This window comes from Neoarius graeffei, chromosome 12 (assembly GCF_027579695.1).
Source record: "Neoarius graeffei isolate fNeoGra1 chromosome 12, fNeoGra1.pri, whole genome shotgun sequence".
NCBI lineage: Eukaryota > Metazoa > Chordata > Actinopteri > Siluriformes > Ariidae > Neoarius > Neoarius graeffei.
In genome coordinates this window covers 2,233,706-2,259,197 of record NC_083580.1, presented here as the reverse complement: position 1 = coordinate 2,259,197, position 25,492 = coordinate 2,233,706, and the positions used below count along the sequence as shown (strand labels likewise).

General features: G+C 42.8%; 1 protein-coding gene across 5 annotated transcripts in view; it reads left to right on the top strand.

The window, feature by feature from the left end:
- nedd4l (NEDD4 like E3 ubiquitin protein ligase) overlaps positions 1 to 25,492 on the top strand; it is a 79,959-nt gene that overhangs the window by 35,919 nt on the left and 18,548 nt on the right. The window contains exons 6-16 of one of the 5 annotated variants that reach the window (XM_060935334.1): positions 12,116 to 12,166; positions 12,537 to 12,587; positions 15,527 to 15,588; positions 16,314 to 16,416; positions 16,541 to 16,701; positions 17,524 to 17,659; positions 17,829 to 18,023; positions 19,180 to 19,257; positions 22,987 to 23,046; positions 23,537 to 23,638; positions 24,028 to 24,177. In XM_060935334.1, the coding sequence (XP_060791317.1) occupies positions 12,116 to 12,166; positions 12,537 to 12,587; positions 15,527 to 15,588; positions 16,314 to 16,416; positions 16,541 to 16,701; positions 17,524 to 17,659; positions 17,829 to 18,023; positions 19,180 to 19,257; positions 22,987 to 23,046; positions 23,537 to 23,638; positions 24,028 to 24,177 (1,149 nt within the window). Of the gene's footprint in view, positions 1 to 4,203; positions 5,441 to 12,115; positions 12,167 to 12,536; positions 12,588 to 15,526; positions 15,589 to 16,313; positions 16,417 to 16,540; positions 16,702 to 17,523; positions 17,660 to 17,828; positions 18,024 to 19,179; positions 19,258 to 22,986; positions 23,047 to 23,536; positions 23,639 to 24,027; positions 24,178 to 25,492 lie in introns of those variants that run through there. The other 4 variants (XM_060935331.1, XM_060935332.1, XM_060935335.1 and 1 more) reach the window with 4 other exon arrangements.

Below are 25,492 nucleotides of genomic sequence, written 5' to 3'. Positions count from 1 at the left end.
TAGTAAATTATTGCATTCCGTTTTTATTTACAATTTGTACTTTGTCCCAACGTTTTTGGAATCGGGGTTGTACACGGACACACAGATGGAAACCTGGAAGAGCATCGAGGAGAACAACTTTTTATATGTGGCTGGGTTAAAGATCTGGGGATCAGGACACTACAGGAGAGACAGCGGTAGACGGATCTAAGTGCAGGAAGAGTGTTTGTTTATTAGCAGGCGTGATATTTATAAAAGCAGAGTATTTAAACAGTGTTATGAACATGGCTAGGAACAAACATGATGATGATGATACTTCAAAGCCTCTATGAAAACAGCATCCATATCTGCTGATTGTGCTCAAATCAATATCCGGTGTTTCCTGTAATGACTGGGTCCCAAGCCTGTGCACAACACGCTCCGTGAGTGTGTGCGTCTGCTCGACCTGCGCCAGACTTAAGCGCGCAAAGGCGTGACAGTCAAGTGTTTGCCTGCTGCATGACCACAACTTTTAGTGCACGTGTATATCGCCATGCGTCGCTGCCAAAACACCTCATTTTCATCGATAACCCATCGCAAAGCATCACGAGCTGTAGTGTGACTGTAGGTTAATGAGGCAGATGTGATGTCAGATGCAACCCAGCAATTGTACCCTACTACAAGTGAAAAGGAGCTTTAACTTGGGGGGAATTTCGCAGCTCACGAGATGGTGCGTCATAGCCCACTCATGGGTTGCGGCCCAGCGGTTGAGAAACACTGGTCTATAGGACATATAAAGAGACATGTTCAGTGTTTAATTGGAGCGATTCCCAGGGATGACTGTAATATAATAAAACCTCAGTCAGGAAGCTGCTCAGTGCCTCAGGCTGAAAATGCAGCAAGTCTGAATATAGGTGTGTGTGTGAGAGAGAGATCAGGCCTTCACACACATTTGCATATACGGTATGGCTGTGCGTATATAAAAAAAATATATACGAGTCAGTGTGTACATACTTGTTCGTGTGTGTTTGTGTAATCTTGAATACGAATTTTAGGTGTGTGTGTGTCCTCTTGGCACTGGGTCAGTGTTGAGACTCTTCAGGCTCTGTATGATGTCCTTATATGTCTGAGGAGAAGAAGCAGCTCGCTCTCCTCTCTCTCTCGGCAGTTCTCTCTCTACCTCTGTCTCCATTATCTCTCTCTTTTCTTCCTCCTTCCGCTCATCTTATTTTTTTCCTTTTATTTAAAGATTTTGTGCTTCATGTTCGTGGTGTGAGATTCACTTCAGGGTGATTTAACACCAACTCGTTTCAACACACTGATTATTTTTTTCTGAAATGAAACATCAAAGTATTTAGGGGTGTTCACACGGCACATATTTGCATCGATGCTGCACCGATGTATTTTGTTGCGATATATCTTACACCGGTGTAAATTTTGTGCAGCGTTCACACGTCACAAACCTGCTTACTAGAGAGAAGCGTGTTAGCACCGGTGCAGCCCCACTTGCGTTCACACGGCAGTTTTTGCGACCGTGCTATACGATAGTAATAATGCGGAAATGAAATATGCACATGCGTGAAAATGTACTTCCTTTTCCCAGTTGTCATGGCATCACCAAGCGCCGGGAAAACAACGTGGATGAAGACACCAGTGTTGCCAGATACTGCTGACGTTTTCCAGCCCAAAATATGTTCAAATCCGCCAAAATGCACTTAAAACCGCCCAATCTGGCAACACTGGAAGACACGCAGTTCTGTTGTTGTTGATATTCGCCATTTTGGAAGCGCAAAATACCAGGATGCAAATTATGCAATGCCCGTATGTAATCAACTCTCCTCACGCGTAGCGAGTCTACCCCTGTAGCGTTCAGACGGCCCATTTTATATCGGTGCTGCCCCGCAAACTAGCATTTACTCCGGAGTAAATTTCTTAAACCACCTCCCGAGCAGGGTTAGATTTGCACCGGTTTAAGCAGCTTTCATGGGCTACACCGGTATAACTTTGTACCATGTGAATGCTCTACCGGGGCAGCCCCGGTGCTACACCGGAGTAAAAGTTGCCGTGTGAACACCCCTATTGATTCCTTACTTATCAGAACTTGTATAATATACAAAACCGTGCACACACGAGCTCTGAACTCAACCCCACTAAACACTGACTGCATCCCAGACCTTCTTCCCAACATCGCTGTCTGACTTCACTCTTGTACCTGAATGAACACACATCCCCACAGCCGCGCCCCAAAATCTAGTGGTAGTCCTCTGGAGCTGCTTATAACAGTAAAGGGGGGAATAAGTCTGGAATGGGACGTTCAACAAGGAGAGTGATGTGATATTCAGGTGTCCGCATACTTTTGGCCTTACAGTATAGTGTATGATGATATGCGATACAGTGCAACTGAGAAAATGTCACGTGTAGCTGTTGGTTACCTTGTGGCTCCGTGTTGCGTACGCATGTAGAAAACAAACACGTCCGCAAAAGCCGATCGAAACAACAGCACCACCACCGCTGTGGGAGGATTTGCACACGCAAATTTAGCGTACGATTCTTAACTCAAGACTATAAGCTTCCTTTGCTTTTCAGCAACGTTATCCATGTAACTCCAGTGCAATATTTAAAGGTAGACTGCCTTTCAGATTTTTCAAGTGTAGGTCATAAAAATAATTTTCCCGAAACCCAATTATTTTTGTTTAGCAACCGAAAGCTACTGAATTCAAATCACAGAGTTCCAATTTTATTAGGGTTTTTTTTTTTTTTAAATAGAGCAATTAATGAATTTATCTCCACATGGCTCTAAATTCTCCGCTATTTTTTCCTGCTTCACCATGACCCAATTCAAGATACTAGGTCATGCATCACGTGGTGGGCTTTCCCCGTTCGCACAAGGCATTGTGGGATACAAATTTGAAACAGGAGAGAAAAATGGAGGACGTGAGTGTGCGAATGAAACGTGAAAGAGCGACTACAGTAACGTAAAGAAAGCGAGAAGAAAAGACGTTATGTTCTATACGAAGGAAAGGAAACGCAGGACCAAACTAATAAATATTGGCGCTCAGCAAGCACCTCGGTGTGATCAGCTGTTCGTTTAGCGACAGAATGATGGAACTGTCAGTGCACGCTCAAAGGGAAACCTGTAGATGGCAGTAATGCAACACTGTGGATGCCAGCTGCCGTAAAACCCAAAAGAAGAAGAAGGTAAACCTGCGCATGCGCACACGGACTTCCTCTGTCTGCTTGACTGCGCCAAGCGAGCGATTTCATGCACATTATTTGCTTTAATCCCCTCAAATTAAATAACTTCCCAGCCACAGAATGGCCTGATATTTTGTGAGATATTACAGAAATAAACAGATATCACAATCACCACATTTCAGACGGAACTAAATTTCACCGATTTTATGAAATCTCGCTTTAAAGCACTGGGCGAAATTTAGACATGAAATATTTTCTGGAAAATTGTGCAATTTTTTTTATTTATTTTTTGCCTTCAAGCTTGCAACAAGTTTTAAACCAGTTTGTTCTTTTTGCTCTGTATAAATACGATCATGTTTCAAAAGCCACATGCTAACTGTTGAATGGCATGGTCATGTGTGCTTTTGTTTTTGTATTAATGACTTTTTGTTTTTTTAAAGGGGAAGCAAATTTTTATTTTTTAAAGATTTTTTTTTTTGATTAGCTTCCAAACCTTACTTGGCTTCTCCTTGCGTCCTTGGTGTGTGGGACAAGAGACAGACAAACAGAGAGAGAGAGAGAGAAGACACAGATTTACAAGTTTGCAGAGAGTGTTTCCTGTCTTCACTGTGATCTCTGTCTATCTCCTTCTTGCTCCCAGGGGCTGGGTTCATCCTGACAGATCAGTGGCAGCTGACAGAAGCTGTTTAGATCTCTCGGGTTGGTGGTGGGGTGTGTTTTAAGAGGGATGGGAAGTCTGTGCCATTTTTGAGGCACGTGACCAGGGCCATCCTACCCTCACCTCGGCTTTCCTGAGTGCCAGGCGTCCTTATCCAATCACGCTCGGAATGCTACTTGTCACTCTGGTTATTTCTGCTGCCTGTCACCATCGAGGTGCAGCGCTAACAGTTTGCCAAATGGTAGTGGGTTGATTTCCCCCCCCATCCCACCCCTCTTCCTTACACACACGCGCGCGCTCTCTCTCTCTCTCTCTCTCTCTCTCTGTGTCTCACTGGGAGTTTGTGGTCTGAACTTTGCAGATCTCTGGCAGTGCTTCTCTTGTTACTATGTACTCCTGCTTTTTCTCTCTCTCCCAGTGAGTGAGGGAAGGGGAAAAGTAAAGAGGAAAAGTGTGTGGGTGAGTGAACGAGAGTGCAGAGAGCTGATCAGACACGTTTAAAGGGTGGGCAAGAGACAGAGTCGACTGGAACCAGACGGAGACACGAGAATGTCTCGCCGGCTGCGTCTCTACTTTGGGTCCAACCGCAGCAACACGGCTCCTGAGTTACAGGAACTCGAGGATGAAGACCAGAATACACATCATAACGTCGCTGGAGCAGGAGCCATGCTTTTCCAAATGCGTCCACAGGACCCGTTGCTTGAGGAAGACACCCCTATTTCTGGTGCTTTCTTAAAACGAAGCTCCTCCATGTTTATCCCGCAGCTCCAGAGCCAAATTGAACCGCCAAGGCCCACCAAGAGCTCTTCCATGCAGATCTCCCTCCAGCGCTCCTCTACACCCCAGGAAGATGTACAGTCCATGGATTCACCACCAGGATACCCCCAGGATCCAGCTCCGGCATACACTGAGCCTGCAGAGGGCTGGTTATCTTCTCAACCTGCATTTTACCGCAGTAGAGAAAGTCCAGTAACTCCAGTTATGGATCAGACTAACCCAGGAATGGATCCTGCCCAACCCAAGAGGCGAGTTTTCTGCGTCAGGCCGTACGATTTACAGAACGGACACTCTCCTTTGGGAATCGGTAATGAAGGTTCTCCAGGAATCAGCATCGGTGGGTTTTGTATCCAGCAAAGCGCTACCAGTGGGTCTGATGTCCAGCAGTTGAGAATAGTTCCCTACAGTCAGGACAGGCAAAACGGTGCCTGCCGTTGGTCTGTTCAGCCAACAACCGATGGAAATTCTGGTACTCGGAGACTTGTGTTCCAGCTTCAACAGGACAGAGGAAGAACCGTGACTACAAACAGCCAGAGAGAGGCGGCCGATCCTGGGTGTAAAAGTAGCCGTGCGGTACGTTACCCTCGAATCCGACTAGAGAGGAGCACCTCTCAGCCTTTACAACCCAGACAGATACCATCGCGCCCTGGATCTATGCCTAACCTTCATGCCCCCATCTCTGAGAGTGAAGTTGGTGAGGATGGCGCTCAAGGCTGCACCTTTAAGATCAGGAAAGAACAGGATCCAAGGCAGGCCAAGTTCAAGATATATTTCAGCCAAGGAGGCAGCCACGGGTCTAACTCGACACAGGATATTAGCTTTGGACAAGGACCTACCTGGAATTGCCCAAAGGTAATTAGCACTGGGGGTCTAGAATTTCATGTTGTATGCAGTTTCCTATCATTCGTCTGTTTATTAATTTGGTTTCTGTTGGAATGACACCAGTTTGACATTAAGTTCAGTGTGTTACTGAATGGCTGATTTTTATGATGCACTTTTTTTCTTTTTTGCGTGGACCTGGAATGTGACGCGTTGTCAATAATTCACTGTGTTAGTAGTTAATAAGTGGACAGCAAATGAGAAAAGCAGAGGAGATGAGGTAGGGAGTTTGGGACTGTGTGATGGGGAGGGGGAAGGACTTTCTGGGAAGCAAGAAAGGGTAAGAAAAATGGAAAGGCAGGAGAAAAGCTTAACCACACGGGTTTTTGGTTTCTCTTCCCCAGACTTTGAAAACTTTACCAGTGGCTTTTTCTTGAAAAAGAAAAAATCTGTAATGTAAAAAATAAGAGGGGATCTGAAATGAGCGCGGGCAAATATGTGCCTGCCCAGAAGCGCTCTTCAGCTTGGCTTTTTTTTCTCGTCGTTTTAAGAGCCGGCTGTTCTATCTTTAGACCCGCATCAAGTGCTGTTGTTGGGTTTTCAGATCAGTCCTTCTCCCTTGACTTGGGTCAACGTGCACCTCAGCTGCTCTGTGGTCGTTAGGATACAGTTACAGCTAAAATGACCATAAAGACCTTTGACAAGCTGTGTGTATCCGTGTCCAAAAGGTTTAGAGATGCTTGCTGAATATATCCAAGTCTAGACAATGCTTCTTTTTTGCTGTCCAAGTATAAAAACAGTTCTGCTAACCTCAAAGCTTCAACTAAATCTCGGCGCCAAACCGTTGGTTTCTTTAATGATGATGGATTTCAGACTCGTGCTGCTTCTCGCTGACATTTTGCATTTTACTGAAGAATGAGCGTTTTGCTCTGCAGATGACATTTCAGTTGCTCAGTGTCTCAACCTCGCTTTATGTTTCATGATCAGTGTTTTATTTTCATACGAAGGGAAAATACATTACTGGAAGCAAGGTATGTGGGAATCCCCGTGTTGTATGCGTCAGCTGAATCACATGACCATAGCAATCCCGTTTCCTCTGCTGGGTTCTCATGGACTACAGGTGTGTTCTCACTTATTATCCCAAAGAATTAGAAGATCAGAGCGAAGTCTTTCTTTGTGAAGTAAGGCTCTCCGTGTTGTGCTCTTGTAGGAAAATAATCAATGATGGAATGGTCATGAAACAGAGTTACTCTTACAAGCCCAAAGTTGTTGTTGTTTTTTTTTTTTTTTTTGCTTTCTTTTTTTCTTTATATATAATCACACTTCTGGAAGCATTTTATTTCTCTTCTACCACAAGCCTAAAGTTCCAGCTTCACCTCTGACTGTTACAAAGCACTGAAATTGGAGACTCCTTCCATTAATGTTAAATAAACACCTTTCTCCATACAGAAAACTTCGTCACGTCACTGATTACACTTATTTATAATCCATTTATGTGACGCGTCTTTCGTACGAGTCCCTGTGAATGAGCTGTTACTATAGAAACAACGACACATTAGAACAAGCGCATTTAATATAAACTTGTGATTTGCAGCTAAAACCTGCCCGACGTTCTGCAAAGACTCTCGGGTCGGTCTGTGACAGCGAGGTTAATGGGAAGCTGTATCCTTGGTGACCAAACGCTTACAGACACCATGGGGGAAGGAAGATATTGGCGGGAGGGATAAGTTGGTGCATGTACACAATAAGGTGAAGGCTCACAGAGCAGGAACGAAACGGAGCTTAACAGGATGAGGAGTTTAAAAAAAAAAAAAGGCTACTACTGCTATTACTACTCGTGTTACTACTGCTACGATTACTGGTGCTATTACTACTACTGTTACTATAACTACAACTATTACTACTGCTGCTATTACTACTCGTGTTATTACTACTGCTACGATTACTGGTGCTATTACTACTACTGTTACTACAACTATTACTACTGCTGCTATTACTACTCATGTTATTACTACTGCTGCTATTACTACTACTGTTACTATAACTACAACTATTACTACTGCTGCTATTACTACTCATGTTATTACTACTGCTACGGTTACTGGTACTATTACTACTACTGTTACTACAACTATTACTACTGCTGCTATTACTACTCATGTTATTACTACTGCTGCTATTACTACTACTGTTACTATAACTACAACTATTACTACTGCTACGATTACTGGTGCTATTACTACTACTGTTACTATAACTACAACTATTACTACTGCTGCTATTATGATTGCTACCATTTACTACTGGTGCTATTATTACTATTATGATTACTACTACTGGTACTATAACTACCTTATTATTACTGGTACTATTACTACTGTTATGATTACTGGTACCATTACTACTGGGACTATGATTACTACTACTACTGGAACTATACTGCTATTACTATTGCTACTACTACTGGTACTGTTATGACTACTACGGTTACTATTGGCACTATCACTACTACTGGTACTATTACTACTGTTATGGTTACTGCTACGATTACTACTGGTACTATAATGATTACTGCTACTATTACTACTACTGGTACTATAACTACAACTACTGCTACTACTTATGGTTCTTCGATCACTATTACTACAGTTTCTACTTCTATTACTACTAACCTCATTTCTTTTAGCTATATTTGTCATAGTTTTGTAATATTACTTGAGTCTAATTTTAATATCTTCTAGCATGTTTGTGAATAAGATTTATTTAGTCTTGCTAGCACATGCAAACTAATGCTACACACTTACAGCTGGGTTTGCATTGCAAAACATTTATTTATTTTGAAGTTTAAGCTGGACAGATTAGAAGAGTATTAAGAATGTAATCGCTCATCTGAATTGAAAATGGCCCACTTTAAACTTATTTTTTTTCTGGTTTAATCATTTTGAGTGATTGAGTAATAAAACAAAATCGCAGATGAGCACGAACCCCGTCCTTATAGGGCTATAGGAATAATTTATTATTATTATGTAAAGAAACGTTGGTGTTGGTGCTGTTTTTCGAGATGACCGGCTCTAAAGCAGGAGTCAATTCTGTAGGACATCGTTTCCTAACGCCTTAATTATCCTTTATAACTCGAGAGGCTTTTCTTGTTGCTTCCTGTTGTGGAGTAATTACCACGGCGATAAGAATCTGATCTGTGGAAAGTCCTCGAAGGAGGAATAAAGGAGTTTCCCTTTGGTGTTCTATGATTTACTTTCATTTTTGGATTCCTGATTATTTGTGAACACACTGTACGTGAGTGGTGAATCATCAGTCTTTATACTTGTAGAGATTCTTCAGAAAGCTTCACCCTGTATCTGTTGTAGATTTGCTGAAAATGAAGGAAAATGTTGTGGATGATCTCAGTGTTATCTGACAGCTCCACACTGGGTGACTCATATATTCTCTCTCTCGCTCTCTCAGTGGAGACTGAAGGCTGGTTTCTCGAGCCGTACAGAGGCTCTGTGTTCTCATTAACACACTGGACTTTGGTTTAAATGTCAAACGAGTCGGAAAAACAAAGTGCAGAAAGTGGGCCGAATGTCGCTGATTTTCTGACTTAATCCGCTCCCATCAAAGTTCATTCAAGAGAAAAAGGAACTCGGAGTCCTGCTGAAGGTCGAAGGTTAACTGGTTGAGCAGTTCATTTTATCAAATCTTCATTTCCAAATGCCCTGAACAGTGTTTTGTCAGTACAGTCAATTGAATTTTTATGCCTTTTAACCTTTTACATCTCGGACCGGGGGGGGAGGCGTGTTGTAGAGCTCAGTGTAAAATAAATCAACCGAGCTGATATTTATTCGCTTGACCGAGACATATTCAGTATCTGAAGTTTCTGAAGCTTTGTTAATTTGGCTCTGAAGCGTTAAAGCTAATGTACCTAACAAGTCATGGACTAGACTTATTACGGCTTCTGTTCATGTCTGGAAGGGAAGGAAACAAATCTGATTGTCACTGTTTGATTTTTGGCTGATGCAGACCAAAAAAAAAAAATCACAATTTTTCTCGTCTTCTCCCGCTTTATCTGGGACCGGGTTGTGGAGGCAGCAGTCTAAGCATGGAAGTCCAAACTTCCCTTTCCCCAGACAACTCGGCCAGCTCCTCGGGAAGAACACCGAGGCGTTCCCAGGCCAGCCGAGAGACATAGTCCCTCCAGCGTGTCCTGGGTCTTCCCCAGGGCCTCCTCCCAGGGGGACATGCCTGGAACACCTCCCCAGGGAGGCGTCCAGGAGGCATCTGAAAAAGATGCCCGAGCCACCTCAGCTGATTCCTCTCGATGTGGAGGAGCAGCGGCTCTACTCCGAGCTCCTCCCGAGTGACTGTGCTTCTCACCCTATCTCTAAGGGAGCGCCCAGCCACCCTGCGAAGGAAACTCATTTCGGCCGCTTGTATCCGTGATCTTGTTCTTTCGGTCATTACCCAAAGCTCATGACCATAGGTGAGAGTCGTGAGGTGGCTCTCTCACCATCACAATTTGTAAATTATATTATTGTAACTATTCAGCTGTGATTAGAAATCCATGGTCATGGAGCTCATGATGCTGATTTAGTGCTACAAAGGTGGATGGTGGCAAATTTCTGATTAAAATCTGAGTACAAGTGCAGTTATGACATTCACATAAAAATCAACCGATAGCAGGACGCCAAACTCGCAGGACGGCTACAAGTATGATAACGGCGATGGCGAAACATAACTGAAACATGCTAACGGATAGGGAAAAAAAACACCTTATTACCTCAAGCTTGCGTTAAACATTCGTGTTTATGTGCAAGATGATTTCCAGCCAGTTGATGTAAGAAGCGTTATACACTCAGTGGCCACTTTAATAGAAACTTGTTCTTGGCTGCAGGAGTGGAACCCAATGTGTTCTTCTGTCTGCTGTTGCATGCTGAGATGCTTTTCTGCTCACCACGGTTGTAAAGGGTGATTATACGAGTTACTAGAGTTGAGCCGGATACTCAGCCGAAACGAGTATCCGGTACGGATAAAGCACTTTTGCCAAGTATGAGTATTATACGAGTCAATATCTGTGCTCGGACTGAATGAAAATCCTCACACAGCGTCACAGCGCCCCTCCCCTACACACACCGCTCTGCTCACTCACAGAGAACAGCGCTCTGTCTCTACCTCAGTCACTCAGGTTCGCAGCTCTTTTCCGTTAACGTTTCGGGTTTCTTCAGCTTCAAGTTTGTTTTTATTTCAGTTTGTACTTACTTATAACCAGTAGAGTTCTGGTAAACGTGGGTTCGTTCAGACGTGGTGCTTGGTAGAAAGCGACTCGCGTTGCGTCTCTGCGTGTCGGAGATTTTTTTTTTTTCTTTTTTTAACCGTCGGTTAAAAACTTTTTTTTTTTACTTCACGGATTGAGTGTCTGACACTTTCTTGCTGTAATTCATGTAAAAATAAAGGTAGTAGTGGTATAAGTATTACAAATTAAGCTTCACACACTCACTCACTCTCTCTCTGCCGGTCGTCGGAGTTTTTTTTTTTTTAAACCGTCAGTTGGCTCTAACCAGTTTTATTTTACTTCACGCACTGAGTGTCTAACACTTTCTAGGTAGTAGTGGTATAAATAATAATACAAATTAAGCTACACACACACACACACACCTGGTGTGGAAATAAAAAAATAAATAAAAAAGAACCAAAAAAAATTGCACTGATCATAAAAAAATTAAAAGTTAAAAAAAGAAAGTTATGTTGAGTATGAAAACTCTTGTTCATTTCATAATTGCAACCGCATGTGTTGTATTCATTGTTGCAAAACTTGTTCTGTAAATAGTTCGTTTGCTATCGTGATCAAAACCAGTGATCTGAAGCTCAATGCTGATGCTGTCCTGTAAATAGTTTTCTAATCAGCAATAAATATAACAATTTCTGATCAACCCATATCAATTGCATGCTTAAAATAACATACTGGTTAAAGTCCCGCCTGTTTCAAGACAACCAGACCCACTTCCGGGTTAAATCCCGCCCACTTCCGGGTTAGGACCCGTCCACTCCGAGTACGGATACAGATAATTCATATGGTTAACAGATACAGATAATGCTGTACTCGCTCATCCCTACGAGTTACTATATCCTTCCTGGCAAAAAAAAAAAATAAGCTCAAACTACGAATCTGTCCATTTTCCTCTGACCTGTCATCAACAAGGCGTTTGTTTCCACCCACAGAACTCTCTCTCTCTCTCTCTCTCACTCACTCACTCACTCACTCGATGTTTTTTGTTTTTGGCACCATTCTGTGTAAACTCTCGAGACTGGTGTGTGTGAGTGAGAGAACCCCAGGAGATCAGCAGGTTCTGAAACCAACATCCATGCCACAGTGGAAAAAAAAGTCACACTGTGAGATCACAATTTTTCCCATTCTGACGTGTGAACATCATTAACTGAAGCTCTTGATTTGTATCCACATGATGTATGGGTGTATTTAATAAAGTGTCCGGTGAGTGTATATGTAGTGATCGATCGTTGGAAGATCTTCATCATGCAGTATAATGTGACCGAGGTTACACACGTTATCATACAGTCTGTTAGAGAGTTTTATTTGAATCTCGGAGGAAGTTTATATCGCTAAATTATCATGTTTTCTATGAAACCCCTGGTGTAAATCATAGTGCTTGAGTGAGTGTGTGTGTTGATGTTTAAACCAGTTTATTCCACACACAGGCTCGCTCTGGTCATGACCGACACAGGAACGGGCTTTTACACTTCGGACAGGTAAATGATGTGCAGATCCAGCGTTAACTGGACGTGCAGTGTAGATTAATGTCACTGTGGCTTTCAGGGTGCGAGCAGAGGGTTCACGCAGTGATTGACATATGACCCCTGACCCACTGAACCTTTGACCTTTTTCCTTTTTACACCCTGGTGCCTTGCTCACTGGAGTAATCATAAACTGGGTCTCTCTCTCTCTCACTCACTCGCTCTCCCCCTCCTTCTTTCTCTGCCATTCTTCAGATCATTGTCGGTTTTTTCCTCTCAGGGTTGTGTCTGTGTGTTTGTCCCTCAGTTCCTGCTAAAGGTCAAGAGCTCATTCTCTCTTTTTTTTTTTTTTTTTTTTCCCCTCCCCTTCCCTTGTTTGACACAGACTAGAGATGACTTCCTCGGACAGGTGGATGTACCTCTGAATCACTTGCCGGTAAGTGCTTTGAATAAGTGTGTGTGTTTGAGTTGGAATGCTCTGAAGCCCCTCTCCCTGTAGGGAGTGGAAACGGGGTTGTGTTTGAAATGTAAACATGCGGGTCGGTTTAGGAATACTTCAGCTAACAACGGAATAGTAACACTAAACCAAACAACATGCCATAGTAAACACACACGCGCGCACGCACAAGCTCGGCAAAACCAGCTTTTTCATCGAGATTTTGTCAACAATGGTTTTTTAGTATACAGTATAAACACAAGTTTCCAGTTTAGTAGGAGGTAAAAATTTGGAGGCACTAATAAGGGAATTCCAGTCCAATCCCAAAATTTGTTGTGTAGATATATTTATGAAAGGTTAGAACTTGAGATCCACCTGAAGCAGAAACGTATCTGACTGTTTAACGGCTCCTGAGAATGATGTAACATTTTAAATTTGCACAAATCTCCAAGTGAATTCAAAATAAAAATACTTCTTTGGTATTGAGGGGTGGGAACTGAGGTCGGGTGGGTTATATTGATACTGAGGGGGTGGGAATTGAGGTCCGGTTGGGTAAAGTGACATTGAGGAGGTGGGAATTGAGGTCCGGTTGGGTATCGTGGCGTTGAGGAGGTGGGAACTGAGGTCCGGTTGGGTATCGTGGCGTTGAGAAGGTGGGAACTGAGGTCCGGTTGGGTATAGTGGCGTTGAGGAGGTGGGAACTGAGGTCCGGTTGGGTATCGTGGCGTTGAGAAGGTGGGAACTGAGGTCCGGTTGGGTATAGTGGCGTTGAGGAGGTGGGAACTGAGGTCCGGTTGGGTATAGTGGCGTTGAGGAGGTGGGAACTGAGGTCCGGTTGGGTATAGTGGCGTTGAGGAGGTGGGAACTGAGGTCCGGTTGGGTATAGTGGCGTTGAGGAGGTGGGAACTGAGGTCCGGTTGGGTATAGTGGCGTTGAGGAGGTGGGAACTGAGGTCCGGTTGGGTATAGTGGCGTTGAGGAGGTGGGAACTGAGGTCCGGTTGGGTATAGTGGCGTTGAGGAGGTGGGAACTGAGGTCCGGTTGGGTATAGTGGCGTTGAGGAGGTGGGAACTGAGGTCTGATTGGTTCCAGGAGTATCCCTGTTATATAAACCTGGGCAACAAAGAAAGCATGTCAGCTTCGAATCACAGCAAAACCCCACTTTTCATTTCTCAAATCCTGTAAAAATGTTTAAAGATGCAAAGAGAGAAAAAGAATGTTGCTGTTTTGTAGTTAAAAGTAAAATACCACAGGATGTTTGTGTTGAGTGAGCAGTGTGACTAACGTTGTCAAATAAAAAACAGAGTGTGAGTCTGTCTTCCCTCATTACACAGCTTCGGAGGTAGCGGTGCAGCTGTGGGCTTTCAGCTAAATCCGACACAAACACAACCTGTAATTACAAGCTAAAGCACGTTCTGCACACTCACTCTGACACGTCACCTGACTTACTCACTTCCTCTCATTTATGATCACTTTATGAACTTGGGACCCTGTTCGACTTTGTGATAGATGTCTGGATGTGTATTCGTGCTAATCCCATGTCACACACGTTATTTAGTCTCTAAACCATTTAAAGCCAGTTCAGAGATGGTTTAGGAAGGGTCAGAGGTCCAGAACTGGACTTGTGTTGCTTCTGGATTTATCCAGACTGACTCTGGGTGGTTTTTAAAAAGTCTTAAAATGTCTGAGCGTAAATTTTATCAATGAGTGATGTTTATTTTATAAGTTGTTGGGGATTTTTAATTTTTTTTACTTTTGTGAAGTAATTGAATTTGTTTTGGAATATTTCATATCGGGTTAAACGTGCTGGATAATAGCCTAAGGCTAACATTAACGACCTGCTGTCCAGCTAGCATACACAAAGATGCGTCAAACTTGGGGAAACCCATATTCATCCTTTAAACTAGTCCACTGTATTGTATTGAGCTTGTGTTACTGATGCACCTGGACACGTCCTGCACCTGAGTTAGTCCAGGAAACAAAATTACAGCTAGTTGTCGGCTAGGCTAATAAAACTAGTCCTGGACCTGTGTTAAAGCTGATCGCCTACATGTTAAAGTAGCCCTGGATTAATTCTGGACAAATTGTTAGTTGATCCTCAGCCTGTGCTAAAAATAGTGCTGGACTTGTGCATAATTGATGTTATAATTCACATAATCTTTAGATAATTGTAAAAGCTAATCCTCGGCCTGTTCCTGGATAAACAATGGCAAATCCTTGACATGTATCCTGGGCTGATATTAAAGCCAGTCCTGGATGAAAGATGTGCAGGGGAAGAAACGGTTTGAAATTGGAAGCTTGTATCCCACACTGGTCTGATAAGATCTTTTAAGGAAACCCAGGAATTTATTTCGTGGATGTGAGCGGTGCTTCAGACACGTAGCCACTTCCTGTAACGGCGCTGGGTTTTTTCCCCTGAAGCTGTCCACATCTTGTGTTAAATCTGACTCCTTTCTAACATTCTCTGGTAGCTGTAATTAGTCTACGCCAAGTCTCAAAGTCCAGCGTTAAATAAGGAGCAACACATGACAGTCTGATCAGTTACGTTTTTCTGTAAGTAAAGCTGATGGGTTCCATCATCCTGTCGAAGCAGAATCGAGTCTTAGGTTCTGAACTCCTTTATTTTTTCTCTCCTTTTCCCTGTTTACATCCATTCTCAAGCTCCAGCAGATTTGCTGATGCTGTTGATTCTTGTGGAGCCACTAATAACCAGCTGCTGTTCAGCAGAGCTACAACCTGTGGCCTGCATGGAATATGTAACAGGAGATGTTGATTACGTAAGCAGGACTCTGGAAGTTCGCCATGGTGTTCAGCCCATAACCACTTTTTTTTTTCTTTTCCCCCCCGACTCACTCACCCGTGCTCAGACGTGTACAGCGTTGCAGTGTGGTCAGGCTGGCTGTTGCTTTCTTTATTTTGAAGCTTTTTTTTTTTTCTCAGACAGAGGATCCAGCGATGGAGCGGCCGTACACGTTTAAAGACTTCCTCCTCAGGCCAAGAAGGTCAGTTTTGTTGTTGTTGGTTCTTCTTTACCCCAAAATATAGTCAGTCAACCAAAATGTTTGGACTGCATCTACAAACAGGTAGCCAACATGATGGAGGCGTGTGCGTGTAGTTTCCAGTTAATGTTGTCTATAAACGTGGACAGAAGGAAGCTAAAAACAGTTATAGTGCAGAATTGTGAAGTTAAAACCGGTAGCTGTAAGTTTGCTCGGCACATTTGCCTCCGTAGCTCAAGTCAAACACTAAACAGCGTAAACATCTTAACTTTTCAGATACGTTTGCGTGACACTATTATTCCTTTAAAGTGCTTGGGCCCCTAAAACAACCGTAAACCTAGTGGCATTTTAGGGGTTCTGTACTTTTTAAATCTCTCTGAAAATGTCCAGTGAAACTCCCCAGATTTGTCGATGGAATTTTCTGTTACGGTCAGGAGTGTGTTTTGATCAAGATCTGATAATATTTATTTGTGTGTTTTTATATATACTTTAAAGCTGCGGTTTGTAATTTGTGCATTTCTGGACCTGTAATCGTCATATCATTTCAAAGACCACTTCAAAATTTAGATGATATCATTTTAAAATACGATGGAGCGTGTTAGTGCCTTTTATCTCAGGATTGTGTGTACTATTTCTGGTCCTGAAATTACAAATGCCCTGCACTGATTGCTGCTTTAATACTTTTTACATTCTGTCACTGAATGTATTTCGTGTGTGTGCACACACAGTCACAAGTCAAGGGTCAAAGGTTATCTGAGGCTGAAGATGGCGTACCTGCCGAAGAACGGTGCTCCAGAGGAGGAGAACAGCGAAATGAGGGAGGAGGCTGAGGTGATCGATCTCTCTCTCTCTCTCTCTCTGGTCCTCTCTGGTCTGTTTCACACCAACCTGTCTGTCTCTTGGACTTCATCCCTCCATGTTTGTTTTCCCACCTCTCGCTCTCGCTGTCTCTCAGGGTTGGGAGGTGGACTCGGTGGATCACGGTGGTTCTCGTCGTTCTCAGCAGCTCCTTCCTCCGTTGCCAGCAGGATGGGAAGAGAAAGTTGATAATCTTGGTCGAACATATTACGTTAATCACAACAACCGAACCACACAGTGGAAAAGACCCAGCACAGTGTATGCACACACACTTCACTTTCAGTTTATTTATTTTACCAGGGACTACATATTGCCCGTAGGCATTTTTTTCAATGAGCCCTGGGGGGGCCGACCAGTAAGAAATAAGAAAATGTACAATAATAAATAAAAATATAAAATCATAACAAAACATACTGCATACATAAAATAATAATAACATAATATAACGTTACAATAAATAAATCATAAGTTACTAAACAGGTAAACAACACAAAGTAAAGCTATCCCAAAGAATACAAACAAAGCTTGAAGGAGTTTGCATATTGTTATTTACAATATTTACATTTACAATACTTAACCTGCATACCTCCAATCTCTATCCTGTCTTTAGTTTACTGCTGGTTGCCATAGTTTCCATCACAACAGCTGATTCCGTAGACGTGGAACCTAAAACACAGACTGTGCGTCTCGTGTGGAAAACAATAAGCTTTGCCATCTCTCTCACATATTGGTCATCGTGACGTCATGTCGCATCTCATTTGCATAAAGTTAAACTCGCCCTGCCCACTTTGCATTACTGAACAGGTACACTTGTCGCATTCGGGCTGTCCGTCAAATACACAATCTGCAGTGCAGCATTGCTTAAACATCATTAACACACTTCACTTCTTACTATAGTATGGATGGTTGAAAGTTTTTGCCCCCCTACTCATCACTGTTGTGGGTGGTTTTTTTTTAAAGAAATTCAGTTTAAAAAAATTACATTTGCTTCCATGTTTTGTTTGATAAATACAAGGCTAGCATTGTTTCAGTAAGAGCTATGATGTCCTTTCCTACTTCCTTTGTCTCTCTGTCTGTCAGTGACGTGGTATCAGAGACAGAAAGCGATAATCACCTGCGTCAGATCAACCAGGAAGCGCACAGAGTGTTTCGCTCCAGACGTCACATTAGTGAGGACCTGGAGAACGAACACCTTGACTCCCGAGAGCTGGACGATGTGAGACTGACCTATAAATGTTTATATTATATTGTTGTGTGTATTTTGTAATATTACGTCGCTCTAGCTATTTATTTAATTAATTAAATCTATGTTAATATTTTCCAGTGCTACTGAAAGGAAAAAAGGATAAACCATGCCTTTTTGTTTTTGGGTACTTTTTATTTAGCCCCTCCCCTCCCAGTCCTGGGACCCTATCACTGAAGAGGATTTGTCAGGGATGAGTGAGGCCGTGGCTGGCCCCGCCTCCTCTGCCACGCCCATTCATCAATTCAGCACTCCAGAGTTTTCAGAGGAGATCAGCATGAGGCTGTCACTCACTCCTAATGCCAACGGAGAAATGGGCGGAGCTAACAACACCGGGGTGAGAGGCAGTGTTGCCAGATACTGCTGACGTTTTCCAGCCCAAAATATGTTCAAAACCCGCCAAAAATGCACTTGAAACCGCCCAACTTGGGCGGGAAACCTCCCAATCTGGCAACACTGGTGAGAGGAGGAAGGATGGATAAATTCCAATAGAACTTACAGGGGGCCATTAGTTTTAACACTGACCTGCTGAATCATTATTTTCAGTGGTAAATGGGTAGAAATTAAAATTTTGTTTTATCCACTTTTTTTTACCAATTATTTTATCCTGAATTTTGATAATTATTTTAATTTTATAAATTTTAAAAATTTAAATTTTTTTATTAATTAACTTTTAATTACATTGATTATTTTTTTATTACTATCATTTTATAAATTATTTTTAAAAACTAAACTATCACTAAATCTAAAATTTTCATGGGTTTTTTACATTTATTTATTTATTTATTTATTTAAATAATAAATTGTATTTCTTTTTTAAGATTTTTTTTTTGGGCTTTTTTCACCTTTATTGGATAGGACAGTGTAGAGACAGGACAGGAAATGAGTGGGAGAGAGAGACGGGGAGGGATTGGGAAATGACCTCGGGTCAGAATCGAACCCGGGTCCCCGGATTTATGGTACGGCGCCTTAGCCACCTGAGCCACAACGCCCCAATAAATTGTATTTCTGTTGCTGCTGTTAGCAAAACCGCCGTAAAGCTAAATCCTGTATTGTGATCAACTTCGTGTATATTAGGATAATTGTCCTCGTTAATCATCAGTTATTAATCATAATTAGGTCAGTGAAGGTCGATGACGTGGAGAAACATACCTTAATACCTTAATTTTTCATGATTTTGTACTTGTTAGTTAATTTAACAATTAAAGTGTAGTGTCTGAGGTGAGAGGAGGGTTGAGGTAGTTTACCTGCCAGCGTTTTCTTTTATTAATTATGGCTAAAAAGACCGGAGGCTCATGCTAACACGATAGATAGATAGATAGATAGATAGATAGATAGATAGATAGATAGATAGATAGATAGATAGATAGATAGGTGGAAGGATGGAAGGAGAAAGGGATGTTTATTAGAGAGGGTGTGGGAATTGTATTGTTGGCAGAGGGAATGGAATGATGATTATTCTCTCTCTCTCTCTCTCTCTCTCTCTCTCTCAGTCTCTCCTGTCCTCCAGATTGCGTTCCTCCAGTATGACTGATGGAGTGAGTGATCAGGCTCAGACTCCCTCACCAATGGTACGCTTCTTTTCTTCATCACATCTCATTTCTTTCTTCCATTCCTCTCTGCATGGTGCAGTTTGTTTCTCTCTCTCTCTCTCTCTCTAACTGTTAATGCAGCAGCGCTGCTGAACCTGAAGCACACGCTCTGTCACTCTTCCTGTTCTTTCGCATGACAAGTTGTGTGTGTGTGTGTGTGTGTGTGTGTGTGAGAGAGAAAGATCCCTGCCTTGCTGTTCACTTTGTGTTGTTAATGGGAGAAACCATTTATTCTGGTATTTGTGTAATTACCTCCCGCCTTTGTGTAAAAGTGGTTCCTCCCCTCGAGGCCTGATCAGAAGAACGCAGGATGTCAGTCATGTCTCTGGAACTGGATGTTTTTGTTACATCGTTACTTTTGGAAATAATCCGGTAATAAACCTTAAACTGGAGTTTTAAAATGATCCTGAACTCAGACTCCTGAAGTTTCAGAGCTTTTTGTCTCTGTCCCTTATTGTTAGACACAGCTATTCATTCATCTATTCATCCAGCCCGTATCCGTCAGGGTCATGGGGGGAAGCTGGAGCCAGTCCCAGCTGACTTTGAGTAATAGACAGGGTTCAATAGACCCTGGGCAGGTCGCTGACCAATCACAGAGAACAACAACCATCACATTCACACCTGCAGGCAATTTAGGGCAGCCAGATGATCTGATCTACATGTTTTTGGACTGTGGGAGGAAACCAGAGCACCCGGAGGAAACAATGCAACACTGCACACAGAACGACCCCGGTCAGTCACGAGGTTCGAGCCCAGAACCTTCTGTCTGTGAGGCGACAGTGCTCACCACTGCACCACCGTATTGTTTGTTACTAATATGAAAATTCTCGTGTGTGTATTTATTTGTTTGTTTGTTTGTTTCCCAGGCTGGCTTATGAATGTTAGTTATTTTATGGGCTGAGAGAATCAGGGCAAAGTGCGTTTCATTACATTTTTATTGGACATTGTTCTTTTTAAATGCCTATGACAAACTTGAAATTTGAACTTGTTTTTGGTGAAGAAAAGGCAGTTCCATATTGCTGCAGGGGGCGTGGCTGAGACTTTACCTGTGAATTATTTAGCTGGGAAGGTATTTTTTGGGGTGAGGTGTAGAAACCAGCACCTTTGAAGGTGGAGTGGATGTGCTCGGACTCGCCGGATGAGTCAATTTGTGTTCACGTACAGTTGCGTCGAGGTTGAGTGACTATGTTTCTCTCACACGGTGGAGTTTTGTGAATATTTGGTTGTATCAGCTGTTCAGGATCTCGGTCATGTTGGAATTCTGATGTTGGGAGAAGCTCACGGTGCTTTTCACAGCCTCGTCTTGGAGACTAAATGTCTTCCTCAATGGGAGCAGGTAAGAAGAGAAGAGTTTCGCTTTAAAAGGGAGATTCTGAAACTCTGAAAGTAAAAGAGCTTCTGGAGTTTTAAATACAAGTCAAATCACAGTCAGAGCTCTGGCATTTTTTTTTTTTTAAATGAAATTTTAAAACAAAAGAATTCCTTAATTTTTAAAAAGTCACCATGTAGGATGTCAGTACTTTTAATGCTGACCGGCAAGTGATTTTTACACCAGTTTAGTTAGATCATTTTGAATAATTTTAAAAGTATTTCTCATTATTTGTAACCTTCCATGGAGTTTGTACATGGATTTGGTTTGTCTCTGACTGACAGAGCGGCAGAAATGCAGACAGACGGCTTTCCTTCGGGTTTGTAACGGTGTTCCGATCAGCTGTTTAGAGCCGTACGGGATAAACGACACATCTGTGTGGATCAGGAGTTCGCTCCGAGATGCCGAGACATGTCATGACATTGTGTGAGCTGTATTTTGTGCTGCCAGGGGATTTGCTTTGAAGTGTTTTAACCAGTCGTTATGCCCGTAAACGCGGGTTCCTGATCTCAGCTGAACGCGTTAGCCTTAATCAACTGTTCCTCACTTATTAAATAATTTTTCATAAACAGACTCTCGCTGGAATGACTGTAGTGAAGTTTACATTAATTCAGTAAAAATCTAACAGCTGATGAGCTCATGAACTGTAATCGTCTTTCTCTTCTCCTTTCTTTCCTTTCATCTTTCCATTTTTTCTTCCTCTTAATCTTGGACATCCATTTCTTCTTGTTTTTCCTCATCCTCCTGCATTTCTCCTTCCTTTTCTTCTGCTTCCTTTCCTCTTCTCTCTCCCCCGATCCTACAGGTCTAAGCTGATATTTGGTTTGTATTCTGTGGATTTTGTTTTGTCTGTGTGGCTGCTTTTTTTTTAAATAATTTTTTTCCCTGCTGATCTGCGATTCATGAATCCAGAAATGAGATGCTATTTATATTTTTATACTTTGTGTTTCCTAAAATACACACAGTCGTAATGCACTCCCAGAACTCGTGTGTGTGTGTGTGTGTGTGTGTGTGTGTGCGTGTGTGTGTGCGCGTGCATGTACATGTGCATATTGCTTACACAAGGGTCCATTGAGAAAATGCACAGCTGATGTTGGTGCTTTGTTGTTACAGAGACAGGAAGTGACATCACTTAATGATGTCCGTTTAATGACAGTAGTTGATACGGATCAGTGTGTTAATTTCACTTAGCATTGAAACGAATGGTATGTTGTGATGGAGCTGTTTCTTAATCCCTGATGCGATGTAATAGTGTTCTATACATACATGCGATCCTGTCTCAGTTGTCCTGCAGCTTCTGGCTTCCTCTCCTCAGACGCTCTAATCTAATCTAATCTAGTCTATTACACTCGGGCATTTATTCCTCAATCACTGCTGCATCACCCTAAATACAAATATCCATGGAATCAAGTCCCTGAGTCTTCACTCCACCGTGCCTTTACATTCACTCCAGGGACAAATATCATCACCACCCCTTTAATTCCCCTCCTGAGCCCACAGGTTCACTCCCCACCCTGTTCGTTTCTTTCAGCGCCCCTTTAAATTCACTCTGATGCCCAAATCACCTCCACATTCCCTTTAAGTTTAGACAAATCCAAACAACTACAGATACCACCCATTTAAATTCGGCTCCGGTTACCGTCGACGCCCCTTTAAATCCCAGAAGTCGCCTCCACCATCCCTTTAAATTTATTCTGGTTACAAATATTTCTTTTTACACTCATTCAGTCTCATCCCCACAGTCGCCTGCACCATCCCTTTAAATTCACTCCGATCACAAGATTTTCCTTAATTACACCTCCGTGTTTACATACTCGCTCATTCCTCTCATATAAATAATCAATCAATAAATCATCTTCACTGCCCTTTTAAATTTATTCACTGCCAATATTTACCTCCACCGTCCCTTTAAATTCACTCCAATCACAAAACTTTTCCTTTACTGTGCTTCTTCATTTACTTTGATTTTAAAAATGATCCCCACCGCCCCTTTAAGGTCCCCTTTAATTTCATTCTTGTCCTAAAAATCAGTTCTCTTGCCACCATTGACCCCTTTTACATTTACTCTGATTGTGAATGTTTCCTTCACCGCCCCTTTAAATTCACTCCACATACTCAAATTCCCTTTAAATTCACTTTTTTGATTAAAAATATTTCTTCAGTATGCTTGCTGAGCACTTTTTGATCGCTTCTCCTCTATTTCACTCTCTCGTGCGCTCTCCTCTCTCTCTCTCTCTCTCTCTCTCTCTCTCTCACACACACACACACACACACACACACACACACACACACACACACCTGTGATGGCTCTGTTGTGTAACTGAGCTGTTGTGTGTCAGCAGACGTCGCGGTCCAGACGAACCCGAGCCCAAACCGTCACAGGCCTAGAGCAGCCCATGGTAACACACTCCTCCTCCTCCTCACTCTATCACACACTCTTCTGGGTTGTTTGTTTGTTTAGGCTTTTGTGGTGGTGTGTGTGTGTGTCTGTGTGTACTGGGATTGTTTTACCATCACGCTCCATCTTTGTTTTGTTATTGTTGATTTTAGTGCGTGTGTGTCTCTCTTTTAAGCAAGGATTCATGGGGTTTTCGGGATTTGGTGGGGTTTTTTTTGTTTGTTTTTTTTAATATTGCTCTTCAGTATTTAACACAGTCATGAATCTGTAACACAGGTGGCCACACGGAGGGGTGTGTGTGTGTGTGTGTGTGTGTGTGTGTGTGTGTGTGTGTGTGTGTGTGTGTGTGTGTGTGAACTCATCATTTCCTCCTGATCTCAACTGCAACAGATCAGCTTCAGTGGCTCCTGAACTTCCAGCATGGTTTAAACTGAGTGTCCAGTTCATTTGTCTAAGTTCTGTGTGTGTGTGTGTGTGTGTGTGTGTTTCAGAACCTGCCCTCAGGGTGGGAGGAGAGAAAAGACGCTAAGGGTCGGACATATTACGTTAATCACAACAACCGCAGCACAACGTGGACACGCCCTATTCTCCAGGTACAGCACACAGTCTCTGTCTGTCTGTGTCCTTGTCTCTGTCTCCACCTGTTTGTGTCTCTACCTGTCTGTCTGTGTGAGGGCCTCAGTCTCTGTGTCTCTACCTGTCTGTTTCTCAGTCTGTCTGTCTACGTGGGGGCCTCAGTCTCTATCTGTCTGTCTGTCTGTCTGTGTGGGGGCCTCGGTTTCTGTGTCTCTACATGTCTGTCTGTCTGTGTGGGGGGGCCTCGGTCTCTGTGTCTCTACCTGTCTGTGTCTGTCTGTCTGTTTCTCTGTCCATCCGTTATGTCAAAATGTGTAATGGTATGAAGGAGACTTTGTGTGAAGAAATTATGGCGTGTGTGTATGTGCGCGCGCACACTAACCCCTTCCTCCTTCCCCTCTGCTAGCACACTGAAGATGGAGTGAGTTCTCCTGCAGGAGCTGTAGGAGGCGCTGTAGCTACCACACCTTCATCCAGCGGCCATCTTAACGAACCCCAAATGCGCCGACCTCGTAGCCTTAGTTCCCCCACCGTCACCCTATCCACTCCTCCAGAGGTGAGACTCATCCCTCCATCCCTTACCTCTGTTCCTCAGATCCCTTTCCCTGAGTTAGTTTCCTGTCTGTTTGTACTGACACTCCTTTAGCATGCTCCCTGAATAAATCGCACAGTCTCCATCACTTCACAGCGACCCGCGTCTCAAAACAAACAGCAGAACCGACTCTCGGACGTTGTTGAGTAAATCCGGTTTTGAATTCACAACAAATAAAACAATAACCTTCTTTCTAAGTCTTGGAGTTTCCCACCATCATGGTTCTGATATTTCAGATTTCACACGATCTCCTCTACACCGTGATGAAAAGATCTCTCGACTGCCGGCGTTTTATAATCAGAGACGTGTCAAAACTAACCGTTTCATCAGACACGATTTTTTTTCCCCCTTTCTGTAAAGGTTAATATAAAGATGTGTAAGTTTTATCATATTAAATGATGGAGGATCTGGATAGACTAGACCAGTGGTTCTCAAAGTGGGGTCCGCGGACCCCTGGGGGTCCGTGGCGCGTTGCCAGGGGGTCCGTGAAAAAATTTGCTACAAAATAATAAACTTCCCTTATGTGGAGAAAAAACGGAGCCCCTCTGGTGACATGGGTGAAAAAAAAAAATTCCGTGGCCATTTCATTCCTAGGTTAAAATAAAACGAAATCAGATCAAACTTGTCCATATTTGCGGCTGAAACTACTGATGCCAGAAAGTCAACAGTCTCAGTGATGAAATGACGAGCACTTCTCGTGGCCACGCGTTATTAATTCGTGGCCACCTAATAATCATCTCGTTCCCATGCATTAAACAAGTCGTGGCCACGGAATAGGATCTCGTTCCCACGCGTTATTAACGCGTGGCCACGGAATATTTTTTTTTCACCCATGTCCCCAGAGGGGCTCCGTAGGTAAAATGCTACAGTATTCGCCCAATCACATTATTCTCTTTATTCCCGCTCGCATAACATAGCTAGGATAGCTTGGTGAGCTGATTGAAAGGCAGCAATCAGAGTTAGAAAAAAGAAAATGGATAGATTTTTGAAACAGACGAGTAACAACACTCCCAAACCAAGCAAAGTAAGAAAATATGACGAGACTTATATAGAATTTGGCTTCATTGAAAGCAGCGGAGGAAAGCCAATGTGTGTGAACTGTCTCCAGGTGCTAGCTAATGAGGCTATGAAGCCAGCCAAGCTAAAGCGGCATCTGTTAACAAAACATCCGGAATACATCAACAAACCAAAAGAGTTCTTTCATAGAAAAGGTGAGGAATATTTCTCTCAGCGAACAAGACTAACCAAGCTGGCAACTACATCAGAGAGGGCGCAGAAA